Source organism: Thermobia domestica, chromosome 10 (assembly GCF_964235325.1).
Source record: "Thermobia domestica chromosome 10, izTheDome1.hap1.1, whole genome shotgun sequence".
Taxonomy (NCBI): Eukaryota; Metazoa; Arthropoda; class Insecta; order Zygentoma; family Lepismatidae; genus Thermobia; species Thermobia domestica.
This window is the reverse complement of record NC_137463.1, coordinates 35,728,303-35,744,749: the sequence shown is the minus strand read 5'-3', so window position 1 is coordinate 35,744,749 and position 16,447 is coordinate 35,728,303. Positions and strand designations below refer to the sequence as shown.

General features: G+C 34.8%; 1 protein-coding gene across 5 annotated transcripts in view; it reads left to right on the top strand.

The window, feature by feature from the left end:
• Positions 1-16,447, top strand: part of ClC-c (chloride channel protein 3) — a 151,245-nt gene that overhangs the window by 89,318 nt on the left and 45,480 nt on the right. For 4 of the 5 annotated variants that reach the window (XM_081728021.1, XM_081728022.1, XM_081728020.1 and 1 more), the window contains 2 exons: positions 10,065-10,265; positions 14,725-14,870. In XM_081728021.1, the coding sequence (XP_081584147.1) occupies positions 10,065-10,265; positions 14,725-14,870 (347 nt within the window). Of the gene's footprint in view, positions 1-556; positions 579-10,064; positions 10,266-14,724; positions 14,871-16,447 lie in introns of those variants that run through there. The other variant, XM_081728025.1, reaches the window with a different exon arrangement.

Sequence of the window (16,447 nt, the reverse complement as noted above, 5' to 3'; positions counted from 1 at the left end):
CTTCGGTGAATTCCGTCATTGCTGGAGATCCTTTGGATTGCGCAAAACGTCTGCTCTGCTGATAGTACCTTAGATAGAGTACCGTTGTGCTTTTCATAAATGTTTGCAGCGCGTCCAAACATACGTGGAGTGTGATGGAAATGATTTTGAAGGATTGTAAAGGTAAATATTTCAGTACAGTTTATTATGTAAATTCTTAAAGGCCATTTGCAAAACTTTCTAAGTGACCCTTGTATTTCAGGTGTGTTTCTTATAATTTATAGTAAACCATAGCAATTTTCTAAACTTCATATTCAAACTTACTTTCTCTGTTGGTTGTAATTTTGTAGAAATGTGTACAATCAATGATTTTTCTTTAAACAACCAACAGGAGTTACTAAGTATATAGTAGTCACATATTATTCTGGAATGCAGAAAATAAAATATTGTATAGCTTTGGCTTCTTATTTGGTGTATTTTGACTTTTAGTAGAATAAATTGCAAAGTTCATTTTACTGTAGAGCATATCTACAGTGTTAACATTTTACTGTAGGCATTCTCTCGTTTTTAAGGTGGGGTCACAATCATGGGAGTTCAGGGTAAGTGGTACACACAAGGAAGACTGTTATTATACTACTTTTCGTGAATATTTATTGGATGGAGTGCCTCAAATTTAACTGCATGTGTTTCTAACACATTAAAGATGTTGTCCATTTCGCATCTATGCATGTAATTATAACATTGTGATGCTTGTTTTCTTTTCGTTTTTTACTTGCACTTGGTAACAGTGTTTGTAAGCATGCGTAAACAGCTATAGTGTTATTTCAATTATAGAAATACTATTACACTTAACTTTCGTGTCTTGGTTATATAATCACCTAAGTGGTTCATCTTTAGGTGTTTTGAAGGAACAAAAATGTTGGAAGGTTTGATAATAAAATTTAAAGGAAAACCTGCAAAGGTCCGTCCCTTTTTAACAAAAACAAATGTTATAGCTTCGAAGTTGACAAATTCAGGACTGATAGCACAACTTCTAATTCGAGAAACACCTCCAGAATTGAGAATTTTCCCTGTTCCAGTTGACCCTTGGCCAAACTTAATCTTAGGTTCTTAATTTGGATTAAAAAAAAAAAAAAAAAAAAAAATGGATGACTGTGTTCATTAATTCTGCTTGATATATTTCTTTCTGAGTCTCGTATGTATATTTACCCACAGGAACAAGTAGCTTAATTAATAAATCGCATGTTTCAAATTGTAAATTATCATTTTTTTTTCTGGTTTAAACGAATAGTTTGAACATATTTTTTTACTTTCGAGCAGCATTAAGACAATATAAGACAAAAAAGTCGGCAGATTTATACGTTTCGTTTGCCTTACAAGCCGAAAATTTTATTCTTAGATGTTAGTTCATCTGTTCTGCCGTTCGTCCCGATGTCCCGTTTTTATTTTTCTTTCTCCCATCCAAATCAAATGAAGTAGATTTAAAAACTTTTTTTTTACAAATGCTGTTAAGAATTTAATCATTTCTAGAGCAATTCCACTGTCAGAAGTTCTTTTAACTTAAGTTTCTTTATTACTCTTGCCAGTTTTGAGTATTGTACTCATTTTCTTTCCTTTTTTGGATCAAAATATCCAATATATTCCAGTCAAAAATTCTCTTGTATGCCTTATATCTGGAGAAGTATATATCGGTATAGTATAACCAAACCCAAACTATCATTTAAGGATATCGTGTATGATATCCTTATTCCGTAAAAACTACGAAAACTCGATTTAGGGGCCACTCAAAAATTTTGTGGCTTCTAATCTAAAAACTAATTATTGGCCAAGATCGCAATCTTTTGATCCATTATTTTTTTCGATCATTCCTAACATTCTTGTTTTCTTTCTGCTCTATATGCATATTTCCATAACCATTTCCTTTTATTTCCAAATCTTTTATTGTCTGCGTCTGTTAGATCTTCCTTCAATATTTCTTTGAAAATAAATGTTCAACTTATTATTTACCAATAGCTTTTCTTCTTCATTAGCCAATACCTTTTCTTCTTTATTACTCGATATATTCATTTTAAATATAAGCAGTTATTATAATGCATCTGTATTATATCACCAATTTTTTCTCATTTCTTTATATCTGTCATAATAATTATTTTTGTTTTTATTGATAGGTGATTTTTTTTCACTCGTTCCTTTCTTTAACAATTTCTTGGATTTCTGGATTGGACTATGCTGTTCTTTTAATTTGTGATCTCCGAAATTTTGACTTCTAACATATTTGCTCTGTCTTTTTTTACCGTATATGTTAACATATTTTGCGCACTCTAATTTCTAAAGGATTGTTTTGAGCTGTATTTTTGTTGCGTCTATTTTACTCACATTGAAGAAAGAAGAAAAAGAAACTTCTAATTCTACCGCTGTTTATGGAATTGATAGTCGTTTTGCCAAGACCAGTTGTCACATTCTACTGTATTGTTCATTTACCAGTAACTTCACTAACTGGTTCGCAAAGAAATCCTAGATGTCATACTTCAACACTATAGCTTGCTCTTGTAAATTCCTAAGAGATAATGATGACAGTAAATACCTGAATTGCTTTTCAGCAATTGTAGTGCGCACGTTTAAACTCATTACCATTTTAGGTTCCAGTAATCCTAGTGATGTTAGTTCCTATTGTTTTATTACGTGTCAGTCATAAATTTAAATATCGATAATTAAAGGTTAGTCCTATGTTACAAAATAAGAATAATAATATACTGACAAAAGTACTGTATTCTTAATGCCGTGTACTAGAATTAAACCCAAATCAAGACTTCTATTACACTGATTTTACGTATATTGATTTTTCAGTGGCCAAAATAGATTGAAAAAGTGCGCGAATACGATGTTAGTTATTTTAAATTGTGTCCATAACTTCTGCGTTCTCTGTTTCTTCTTTCTGGAGAAATCTTTCAAATATTTCTGCCTTTATCTTCCAACTTTTCTACGGGTACAGTTAACGATATTGTTCTTGTCTGATTGATGCTGGTAGTGTGCAATACAAATGGAGCATATCCGACGCCAGAATACATTAATTAGTACAGCTGTTCTCAGTTCAACTTAGATGTTAACATAGACAACTTAGATTATGTCCGTATCATTATTGTTACATCTAGTGTTAATGTATAAGAACATGAACCACCGTGCTTCAAAGAGTTAATGGTTCTTCTTTTTAAATTAGTGTTCGTTATAATGAGGACCCGGATTTATATGTACTAAAAACTGGAAATATTACATTATATATATAAAAAAAATAATATGCACTTAAGACATGGCTTATTATTTGAGATTCACTTGTTTATAATGTCTATCATCTGTAGAATTAATTTCCCCAGTGCACTAGGATTCTTCAAGGTTGTCTGGTGTCAAACTTAATCTATTGCCTCTTAAAATAAGTTCACAGGCCAAAGATGATTTTTCAGCTTCAGCTGACGTGATTGGACACTATTTGTACAATCAGCGGCAAAAAAACCTGCAACATAATCATGTAAGTTTATTCTGAAATGACGAAGTCTTTTGCTCCAAAATAAGAGTTCACGGGAGGACGCCGAGGTTTATCCTGGCGTGATTCGTGCCACTTAGACGTTATGTTGATTCCCTGTGCTGTTAGGTGTAGTATCAGAATAAACTTACATTCTCATGTTGCAGGTTTTTTGCCGCGGATTGTACAATGGCATAGAAAGTTCGAAACACTCGCCTGGCAAGGATTTACTAATCCTACACTTGTACAGCTTGATTGACTCTTATCTTTTCTGAATTGAGCTTAACACCTGTCCAATTTCTCTAACTTCTTTCAAGTTTCGCGTAGGACGAACTTAAAGAAGGGAAGTTATTTTCTTAACGAGTTCGATGAACTCGTTGAATTTCCAGACGCTTAATTGTTTTAACAGTTGTCGAGTAAATGAAATATCTTGAAAGACTGCATTATTTTCAATATGTATTCTCGTTACTTACTCTTCTGACTCTGAGGGAGTTCCTTTGGTTGAAAAATATGCTAGAAATAAGTGTGTGCACTCAGGGAGAAATAAAAATACTTTTTTAAGAGATGTCCGATACACACGAAACTACCCTTCCAAAATATTCAGAAATGTGCAAATGCCCCTACAATATACACTAACCTCAAAATATGTATTTGCATATGGGCATATGGATTTAAAAAAAAAAAAAAAAAATCCAGATCCTGGTTATAACTGAATTGTTTTTACCACAACTTAGTGACTCTCAATATGCTATAGTTAATCCAAATCTTCCATTTAAATCTTTGATTGTTGGTATATTGTTACCGCCTACTCTCTTGTGGTATTTTCATTTTTACTTTTTAAACTAAATTAAGAACTCAGAATTAAAATTAAACAGATATCAACTGAACCATATGAGAATCTAGTTCTGGAACTGTTTCTCGAATTAGAAGTCATGCTATCAGTTCCGAGTTGGGCAGCTCTGCAACCAAGTAGCATGGGCACACAAGCATTATAGAAGATACAGACGCATGAATGAAGTTTCCTTGTAAACCTTTCTTTCCTTTGTACTCTCAACACTTGAAAATCAACCCCGCATAGTTTCGAAAACTTAGTTGTACTACGAAGACTTGAGGGGTAAATACAGTATTTTCATAGTTGATTATACCTCATATTCACATATAATATACTTAAAATATTTTCTCATTTATTAAAACGAAGAATAACTATACATTTTAAATATCTTGACGTTTTCTTCTTTTTTTATTCTCTTTCTGATAATGTCTGTTTTTTGATATTTTTGTTCATGTAGAACTAGAATCATACCGACGTTATTGCATTTAAAGAAGGAAGAATGACCACCTTTTAAATGTATCTCCTAAACACTTTCTAATTTTTGTATATTCACTACACTTTTCATTTTTATTATTATTATTATTATTATTATTACTCTATTTTTTCATTAAATGTATGTTATATATTCTTATATGCAACGTTTGATAACCAGTTTGCGAGCTCGCTACACAAAGAAATGATATGATGCTCTGGTGTTATAGTATCAGGGTTTCTCAACCTGGGGATCGCGAAGATAAGCGGAAGAGATAAATAAATTAGAATACAGGAAGATATTTTTAAATATTATTTTGAATTTTGTTCTGATAGACTTTTTTTTTAATTATTTTTATACATACTGTTAAGAACAGCAATAAAAAAAATAAGTTCACTAAACATTTTTAATAGGTACAAAGTTGTTAAAAATTCAATTTAAATAAAAGAGGTACGATATGAAACTAATGAAAACTGCATATTGAAATATCAGAAAAAATACAAATGCAAAAAAAAAAAAACTTACATATTGAAATACAATTAAAATTGAAAGCTTAATGAGATACCTGAGCATGGTGAGAGTTCACTAGTGCGGCAATATCCGGTTCAATCTTCGTGATGCACATGATCAAGTCATTTAAAATACTCAATAACTTTTTCTTAACAACTGTCCAAGTTTTTTAAAAACCAAAATTAGAAGTAACTTTTTTTTTTATCATATGACCCAAAATTAAGGGAGTTTTAAAATTTTCAATGATGGATCGAATTCGATATTTGAAATATGAATGAACTGACCAAATTTGGTTTTAACCCATTCCCTTTTAGACAAGTTACTATATCCACCATATACAAAAAATGGATTCTACTATTGTAGAAATAGTTGGATATCGTGAGATCTCCACAATAGGTATATTTAAAATCCCACAAAAGCTTATTACAAACCAGAAATAATTATGGAGTCGCTGGCAAGAGGATGTGATAAAATGGGAGTTGTGATAGGAATTAGGTTGAGAACCACTGATCTAGATGAATATTTCGGAACTCATGTAGTATTTCATATATTATATTATCAACGTAAAAATTCCTAGTTTGTCTTGTATGAGAGTACTATATTCATGAATACCATCACACCAGTATTGCTACTACGACGACTTCAACGTTGTCATGTGAAATTGAAACAACTGATTAATTTCTACAAAGAAAAATTAAGAAAATAAAATCTCCGTCTTCTATCTCACTTTCTGCACGCCCCATGTACCATCATTCGTAAATGCAAATTTGCGTGATAATTCCAAGGATTTTTCGTGACGGCTCTAAATCTTTGCTCCGGTTGTAACTAGTTCGTGAATTCGGAGAGATATTAACATTAATGTAAAATTTACTATGTTAATGTTATTGTGTGTTACTTTGAAAGATACTGTAAATTTAAAGAGTGGAAATATGCGATTGGACCGACGTTTGAACCAGGTCATAACATTTGTTGTGCAGGTCCGCAAAGCATAATACACTTACATAAATTTTATTAAATAAGATTAACAGAAGCCAGATCATTCATTTGGAATTTACCGAATATATTTGTATAATAGTATCTGATTGCATCATTACTAATAACAGATGTACACATTTCTTAAACTAATAATGCTAATTTTTGAAACTGTCGGAGCATTCTTGTGAGCCAATGAGAAGTCAGTATATTTCCACATGTGCTCCTTTGGTTGTCTGACAAATGTCAAGATGATATTCTATCTCTTACCGAAGTGTCTAAGGTGTAATTAATTGATAGCTGCGGAAGCTATTACACTTCAAGTTCCCATATTCTGCCGTTATCCTGTGCACTCTACCAAAAGTATGAAAGGTGACATCATATCAAAGAACACAACATTATTTAGAAACAATTTATCATCATCAGTAAGGTGTAGTGGGACATCCTCTCCCATTCTCTGTCTCTCTCTGAAAATTTCTCATCAAGGAAATACCTTACTTGTATAGTGCAATATGGTTTATGCACAGTCCCTCAGTGGCCTGTCGAACTGATTTGTATGATTGAAAAGTTGAATTGAATTAAAAAACTTAATATCCGATTCAGTTTTGTCTTCAGTCGCTGGTTTCTTGCCGTTTTCATTCTTTCTCAATATTGAACGTGTTTCCAATAATTATTCTATGTATGGCGCTCAGAACGATTTTGTCCATATTTCTGCCTGAATAATCGTTGCACAATGATGGCAGACGTATAATCTGCATGTTAAAATTAATCTGAACTTCCAGTGAACTTCAGCGCATGAGCACAAATAGAGATAATTATTTCATTGTCGTTAAAATTTGAAGGGATTCTCAAGGGATTGAAGGGGTTCAATCATCATCGTAACTTCAGTGACCGGACACACTGTACTTTTCAAACATGAGCACTTTTAAGTATAGTAACTGTACGTAGCAATTGTAGTAGGTGTTGAGTACTCTTAGTTATCAAATGGATAGCAACTAGTTTTGTTTCTCTACTTGCGGTCCCAGATTTAATAACTGGTAAAATGCAAGTAATGATTCTGATTGCACCTTGAGCAGTAAGTCACGTTTTTCTACAGCTTTGGTGCTAAAAATAGTCTGTTAACTTTAATCAGTTAAACAAAAATACTTTAGGTTCAATAGAACTGTGTACTTAATTATAGCACAATTTTCAGTCACCCTTACCATTGTCTCAGCTTATGATAAAGAAGAAATGCAATACTTGGTGTCAGAGTTCATGATTAACATGACTAACGTAAGATTAGTGAGAGAATGCTAGAGTGATGAAGCGCTTTAAAATTGACTGTTCCAGCATCTGACTAGTGGTTTAGAGATGCACTATGTAATGTGCTAGAATCATTCGACTAAGAGAGTGTGTGTGTGGGGGGGGGGGGGGTATGCCCAGGGAAAATTATCTTGAGGTGAATCAAAGAAGTAGTAGATGTCGATTGAACTACATCATTCGTAGGTAATTTTTATATCGTGTTAAATGATGTATGGAGATATAAATACTACGTGTTTGCTTCGAATCAATATGTGGTTGTAGCTATGGTAATCGATTGGAAGTGACACTACTTTCCTACTGTATATTACAAAGACGCTTGTAATCACTCAAATTATCGTTGACCAACTCATCAAAAAAAAAAAAAAAAAAAAGTTTTGGTTTTGATAATTCAGTAGCGTGAATTATTATTCTTTACACCGAAATGTGGGTGTGGAGAAGAATGGAAAGAATTAGTTGCGTCGAGCGGAAGCTATGGTGGGTGAATGGTGGGTGAGAAAAGAACACTTTTAGATATTAGGAAGAGGAAGAGAAACTGGTTGGGACATTGTCTAAGAAGAGATTGTATCATGAGGGACGTCCTAGAGGGTATGGTGGCGGGAAAGAGAGGGAGGGGCCGAAAGAGACTACAATTAATGGATGATATTAAAACAGAAAGATCATACGCGAAGACGAAAAGGTTAGCGGAGGACCGTGGAGCATGGAAGCTTCTCAGCTGCAGCAAGTGACCTGCCAATAAAGGCAGAATACCTGTGATGATGATGATGATGACACCGAAACATACCAATCAATGAGGAAGCTCGTAAAGTGATGAAAGAGTTAGGTTTATTTCCACATTTGTTAAAACAAGCTAATGTAAGCAAATACGGAACTGCTTTTTACTCAGCTTTAATAATGCATTTTGTAATGTACGCTACGTGACTAGATAGCATTAAATTGCTAGTAAATTATAAAAAACTCCAATGACGAAAACTTCTCTAAGCGCAAACAGCGGACTATGGTAGCTTATGATGCGAGAGTTGTCTAAATCAAAGAAATTTTTATTCTTACTAGTAGTCTTACTACTATTTGAGTTAGTATTCCTGTGTACTGAACTGGGAAAAAGTATATTATGGTGTTTCATAGATTTATATATTATTCAAAAGTAATTTATATATTATCTTAATGACAACCACATCGTCGATTTGTTATTGTCATGTGTAATGACGTCACATGTACTCTATCAATGTCTGCACAATTCCCACCTTTCCACTCACTGTGCATGAAATGCACTTCGCAGAAGATATGCTGCAATTAGTGACTCTGCATGATGAATTCAAGTCCTCTATGGTTTCAATGTGAGATTTGTTGTAGATAAGTGCTGTAAGCAAGTCAGTCAGTTGGCAGTTTCATCAATAGACCGGGGAGAATCCTGAGACAATTACTCAATTAGCAAAGCACATCATCAGTTATCCAGTATTACATAATTTATCCTGCAGCTAATTGGATGCGGAAACACAAATTCCGGCTCGCGCGATCACCGGACTTAAACCAGTTAGATTTGGGAGGATATGGGCTTCTGTGGTATGGTAGGTAACGCATTATGAAATGGTATACAAATCGTTGTTATTCCATTATTTTGGGCATTACGTTTATCAGATGTAGCGCTTCTCTTTACGTAAAGTCCGCGCAGTACTATACCCAGTATTTTTTTTTTCTTTTAATAACTTGGTTAGCAATGAAGATACCTTAACTTAGTTAGGTACTTTGAGTTGGACTTGTGTAAGCAGGATCGCATCATTACATTTTCCGGAAAAGACAACATTGACATCAAAGCAGTGCCAAACACTGAGCACGACATTCTGAAGAATTGCCTGAGTTTCAGGGATGATTCCAATGTAACAATGGATCGTGGATTGTTTCGGGAAACTAGCTTTCACGTAGCATTATAAGAAGTAATTGAGCTCCATAAGTTTGGCGATTATGAAAGACCAAATACCGTCGAAATTACTTAATTTCAGTCAGGCTGGCATGAGAAATATATATGTCACTCAGTCATACTCATTTAAAATCGATAATTCTCATTGTCCAGTTCATTGGCAAATGTGTGAAAGACATATGTACTTTAGAGATGCGTGCCAGAGCACGTGATGAGGAGTCGTAATACATTAGGTTCATCACGTCTGTCTGATCTTGCCCACGCTATTGTCCCACCACCAACACTTTTTCTGATTCCACTAAGATAAGTTTTATTCAGATTTTGGTACACCTTCATATTATTCGGAATTAACAAAATGCGGGCTAAAGTAACTGGAGAGACATCGCAATATTTTAACTGAAGATTCAAAGAATTGTGATAGTTAGTTTAGAATAATTGCTTGTACTCGGTCTAATATTTTAAATCTCATATTAATCTTATTAGTATTATTGAATTGATAGATGTTCTTGAACGTAAAACTTCAACCACTATTTCTCATTTTAAAATTTTCTTTTTGTGTTTGTAGCGTGTGAAACCGATGACATTCCTGGAATTGGACAATATGACGACTTCCACACCATTGACTGGCAAAGAGATATTGCCAGGGACCGAATGCGACATAGGTATATTGTGAAGAAAAAGCAAGATTCAATATGTGACTTGATAAAAGGCGCGCATGATGCGTGGTCAGGATGGGTGTGTGTATTGCTTGTTGGATTATTGGCAGGTAGGTGTTTTTTTTCTCTTTGGTGTGTTCACTAAATAAATAAAACGTTAAAAATTTTGCATGTACCCAAAAAGTTCGTGCCGTTTGATCATATAAAACAAGCGCATACAAGGAGTTTATACAATATTTATTCAGGAAGATAGCCTCCTTCCGCTTTTGCAACCTTCTCCCATCTACGAATAAGTCCATAAATGCCTTTTTTGTTGAAATTTATATCCTGCTACTCAAAAAACTGTGCCACTGCATTTTTAACTTCTTCCCTAGTTTTTAACTGCTGATTGCGCATGTAATTGTCCATGGTCAAAAAGAGATGATAATCTGATGGAGCCGCATCTGCGAAGTAAGGAGGGTGAGGCAAAAGGTCCTACCCAAGTACCGAGATAATTTCCAGGGTCATTCTTGCTGTGTGAGGTTTCGTATTGTCTTGATGGTCTTCATGGTGAACCCCTTTTCTGTTCACGTGTGCTGGCTGTTACTGGGCGAGTTTGGTAACTACTGTTTGCAGTTGTGCTGAGTAAACATCTTTCGTGATGTCTTAACACTTCCCAAAAACTCAAAATGCAGTATCCCAGCAGTAGTCCACCATATACACAGCATTACCTTGCGCTGGTGAATATTGGGTTTAGCATACAGAGGCATTGGGTCATTGGGAAGCAGCCAATGGTACGAACTCTTCTTGTTATCATACATAACCCACTGTTCATCACACGTCAAAATAGGTCCAATATTGGGCAATTTTTGTTCCTACTCAGCAAGGATGAGCAAATGTTCAGCTGCTGGAGTCTGTTTGCGGCAGTCAGCTCATGCAGGACCCGCTTGCTCATCTTCCACGCTCGTCCAAGCTCATGTAAACGTAAACGAATGGTTTCATCACTTACCCCAAACCGTTGAGCAAGTTCTTGACATGTCTGGCTTGAATCCTCTTCAATAGCTTCGTTCAGATGGTCCACATTGAGTGATTTTGGTCTTCCAGATCAAGGTTTATCCTCAAGGCTCTCATCACCAGTCGAAAATGTCTTAAACCACTTACTTGCAGTTCGTTAGAGTAAACAAGCCCTAATTACTGCGTTTGACATAGCCCATAGTTCACACTGAATATCTCAACTTTCATTACTAAATGCAACGTGTCCTCTACGATAGCAGATGTGCCACTGAATAAGCGTTCAGACAAGAGCACAACACTTACTAATTACGTCATCTCCGATTGCTTGAGGGGGAAAAAGCAACGACGTTTCCCAAAACGGCACGTACTTTTTGGGTCACCTGGTAGGAAAATTAAAATTTATCGAGTGTTCTAAAACTCACGCCTGTGCTCAGCAGCGGGGAGAGGGATGCTCGAGGAAACACGAAAACAAAATATGACGTAGCCTAATTTCGGCGGTAAGCTCTGATAAAAATACGGTGATGTGGCAACATTATACGGCACATGGCAACACAAGCATCAGACAGTAAAGATTGTTATTACTCGGTGTAGAGTAGGGTTAACCTGTGTGGCTGGCAACCAGACAATTGAAGTTCATTCCGCCACTAGTTTCACTGTTGTTCTGTTTGTTTTCGTTTGTTTATTTGTACAAATAGAAGGCGCATGTGAATGGGAGCAATGAAACGAAGTGAGAATAGTGTGCAGAATCAGAAAAAAAGCACACTCACGTAACATGTAAATGCATGAACGTGTTTAATTTATGCTACAAACTAGACATACCGTTATAGATGTTCTGTGAAACAAGTTTTATATATATATATGCATGTTCCTCACGTATCAAGCTGCTAATGAACCCTGATTCGATTTCCGATGTTGATACATCGGAACATAGTGACGGCAGGTAAGCAAAACTGTATTCGTATACAACACGTGAGATTTCAGCCTCATAAAAGGGCACTGTCAGACTTCAATACAGCAAGAAAGAAAAAATGTATCCAGGCGTAGAATTTGAACACGGATCGCCTGGTTAATAGACATACACACACAGAGTAATGATAATCCTTTACTGCTAGACTCTTGTGTTCCCATGTGCCATGTGGTATTGCCTATTGCCATATATTTAGCAGGTCCTACCGTCAAAACAAAAGCCTATTCTGTTTTCTTCAGCTCCATGCCAAAAGTCTTCACTTGCTAAGAACAGGCGCGGTGTTTAGAACACCTGACATTGCAGCCATTTCCTATCAATGAATAGCTCTGGTCGGCCATATAGTTCACGTTTAGCTAGGTGATTTGCAGTCGGCGACTTCATAATTCAAGTAGCTATTCAACTCTTTCAGAGTATTCAAACCATAATGAAAATTTCATATCTTTAACAGAAATCGAACTCGGAACTACATGCGATAAACATGCGGCCACATGGATTAAAAGTATTGTACGACTTTATTGTATCTGTTAAAGATTGTGTTTCTTTTCCAACGTAATTCGTCTTGACACAAATATACTTGGTCCACCGAAGTTATAGAAAATCTTTATACCATCGCAGAAATTAGGTTCCTCCAAGCATGCAAAATGCTTCTTCCTGATGGAAGCTGCAACTGTTTTTATCTTTATTTATTTTTAACTACGGGAAGGGGTGGAAGTAAGATAGAGGGGAATCTGGTGAATGAAGTAATGTGGCAGTAAATCATGTACCCTAAATCATTTATTTTGGTCAAAGCAGTGACACCCTTAATGGGGACGAGCATTGTTTGATTCAGGATTATTTTTAATAAAAGAAAAAAGAAAGAAATCGGTCTTTTTTTCATCTTTCCGCCTATGTTTGTCCAAAAGTTTTCCATAATATTCACAGGTGATGGTTTTACCAAATGAAAGATAATCAGTGCTGTTAGATGGAGAACCAAAATGTTCCCATTGTTTAGACTGCTGTTTCGTTTCTGGAGTATTGTAGTGTACTTATATTTCATTGGTAGTTATGAAGAAACATAGTGGAAAAAATGTAAACTTTTAATTCTTTTTAACTGTAATATTGTTCAAAGATAAGACATGTATCAATCGGTAGTTGGCATGGAGCTGAATGAGTTGACGTTTGAGCGTAAATTCTTATGCGTAATTTTCGGGAAAAAAAACAAGGAAAACAATTTTATAGCATTAAAACTTAGGTTATTCGTTGCCAATCTGATGCATTTAATCATTTTTATTCTGCTGAAATAGATTATTTAATTTATTTGTGTACTACATATGAAAAGTATACAATGTTAAGTAGTAAATTATATATATTGTCTTGTCGTTTGACTTAGACCAGTAACACACATACAGTTCTAATACTGACGTGCATACTCCTAACAATGACTCGTATACTATTTGAATAATAACACACCCACACAAAAAATAGAAGTTCTGTGGAGCGGACCACAGGATATAGATTCAATGTTTTTTTTTTCCTCCTTTTTTCCCCCCACAGAATCCAAAATTCGAAACCCTAGGACGATTAACTGTTAATTTTGTTCCATGGACGAAAAACGTGTGTCCTCCCTATCCACAATAGCTGAAATTTTTCGCCTATAAAAAATTGACATGGTCAGTTGTCCTGGGGTTTCGCAAGTTGGATGTTGTGTAACGAAATATATCGAATCTATACCCTGGGGTCCCGCTGTACAGAACTTTTTTTTTTTTTTTTTTTGTATAGTTGTTTTACATATATCCTCCATATCAAAAATTGCTCGAGTTTTTTGCCCATAACAAAAAATTGACGCGGTCGATCGTCCTGGAGTTTCGAAATTTGGATTCTGTGTAACAAAATGTATCGAATCTATACCCTGGGGTCCCACTGTACAGTACTTTTTTTATTTTTTTTATTGATTTATTTTCTTTCTTTCTTTCTTTCTTTCTTTCTTTCTTTCTTTCTTTCTTTCTTTCTTTCTTTCTTTCTTTATTTATTTATTTATTTATTTATTTATTTATTTATTTATTTATTTATTTATTTATTTATTTATTTATTTATTTATTTATTTATTTATTTATTTATTTATTTATTTATTTATATGTGTGTGTGTGTGTGTGTGTGTGTGTGGGTGGGTGGGTGGGTGGGTGGCTGGCTGGCTGGCTGGCTGGCTGGCTGTGGCTGTGTAATTACAAGGGCAATTAAACAACTCAGAAGTTCTCCAGAAAATCCTAACAAACATCAATGAAACAATTAGAAACTTCAGGACAATATCTACTGTAATGTTTTCCGTTGCAAGTTTTGCTTTTTATAGATTTAAATTTGATTTAAACTACTCTCTGAGCAAAACAAGACATTTATTGTAAAAATTATTAACGTGTAACAGTAATATTAAATCTATCATTACCTGTGTTTTCGTAGTGTCTGATGAAGCCAAAGTGGATAGTTGGCGAAACTGTTAACACGTTAATAATTTTTACAATAAACGTATTGTTTTTCTCAGCAAGTAGTTTAAATCAAATTTAAATCAGTATCTACATATAATTTTATTTAAGAGTAATTGTTTCAGTAAATTACAAGGTTATACACATTTTCAGGTGCTCTCGCTGGTGTCATTGATATTGGAGCTAGTTGGATGTCAGATTTAAAATATGGTATATGTCCGCAGGCGTTCTGGTTGAATCAGGAACAATGTTGCTGGTCGTCAAACGAAACAAATTTTGTCGAAGGCAATTGTCGTCAGGTAAGTACTTTATCCTTTCTTATTAGTAATTACGTTTTAATTTGCTAAGAAGATGTATCTTTTATTGCAATGCTGTTACTTGGTATTTGAAACCACCAAGATTTTTTTGTAAAGAAATTCCCTTAATTGATAATAAGATTTTTTTAAATTACTATTTTATGCAGAGTGATGAAACAAGATTATAGGGAGGAGTAATTAATTTGACACAATGTAACTTCTTTGCTGTTGATTGAAAGATAAAATACACTTCTTGTACTTTCTTTATTTTATTTGCGTATTAGAAATCCCTTGGCTTCCGATCTTCCGTGTTATTGTCATTTGTATGCATCCCACCAGTTCTCTCAAACATCAGTTCCTCAACGAATGCAAAGCTACGAATCTCTCAGTTCAAATATGCTCTCAATTCTAATTCACTTTTAAATGAAGTGTGTATAAAATTCTGTACTATACACAACTATCTAATGATGTTAGAGTAAGGAATGGTGGCAGTTCAGATCTCAGCTATGGACGCCACCATCTCTGCTGGAATGAAACGGGAATTGATCGATAGAAGTGAAAGGGGTCACATTGGCTCAGTGGTAAAAAGTTGACCTCTGGTGCGAGGGACCGTTGGTTTGATCCCAGGCAATTATCTAGGACATCATCCTGTCCGTGGGTTTCCTCGTGGTTCTTCCGTGAAACTAGAAGTTACATTGACAGTAGCGACACCATGCGGTACAGCTTGAAAACTTAAGCTTCCACCGGAGTCGAGGCGAGCTCAGTGCTTAGCCAACTTTACATGAAGCGTAGCAATTAACAAGACAGATTCATTCTGAAGAAGGTAATGAGAATTTTTGCTCAAATAATTTTCAGCAGGTGTACCGTTCAAAAAAAAAAAAGAAAAAGAAAAAAAAAAAAACTTGCGATGACCCATTCCTCCAATCATTGTCAGTTGCAAAGTAAATATGAAGAGAAACAGTTGTGTTTGCTCATCGATAGTACAGAGGTATTAATACACTTTTTTCTATTTATATATTTCAGTGCCTTGGTTGTTTAAAAAAAATACACTGACTGAGATGGGATGAAAGGATTAAATGCTGCACAGACAAACCAGGCATAGTATTCCTTTTGTTCACAGATTTTTAATAGGACCCAGACGCAGACGATGGGATTCCTCCCGTCAGCGTTACCATACTTAGGAGCATTGGTATTTTAAGCAAACATATTCTTAATTTTTATGGAAAGCACTTCATCATGTCCTCCTCGCGGGCTAATTGCTAACACGCGTCTGTGGAGCACGAGTTCCCAGTAAGAGAGAATAGAACTCAATTAAAGTAGTTCAGATCCCACTTTAAACTGTCGCGTGTCTTGTCTTATATAGTCTCGCTGTTGACCAGGAACATAAATTCAGATCAATGAAGTGAACAAGCACTTCTCTGAGGCATACGAATATTACTTCTTGTAAACTTTGAATTATCACTAGGGTACAAATACCTACAAAATCTTGTGAATCATAAATATTTTATTTCTAAAACATATCTTTAATAAAGTTAGCCTTTATAATCTAAATTATTATGAATTAAAATGTCAAATTTCTA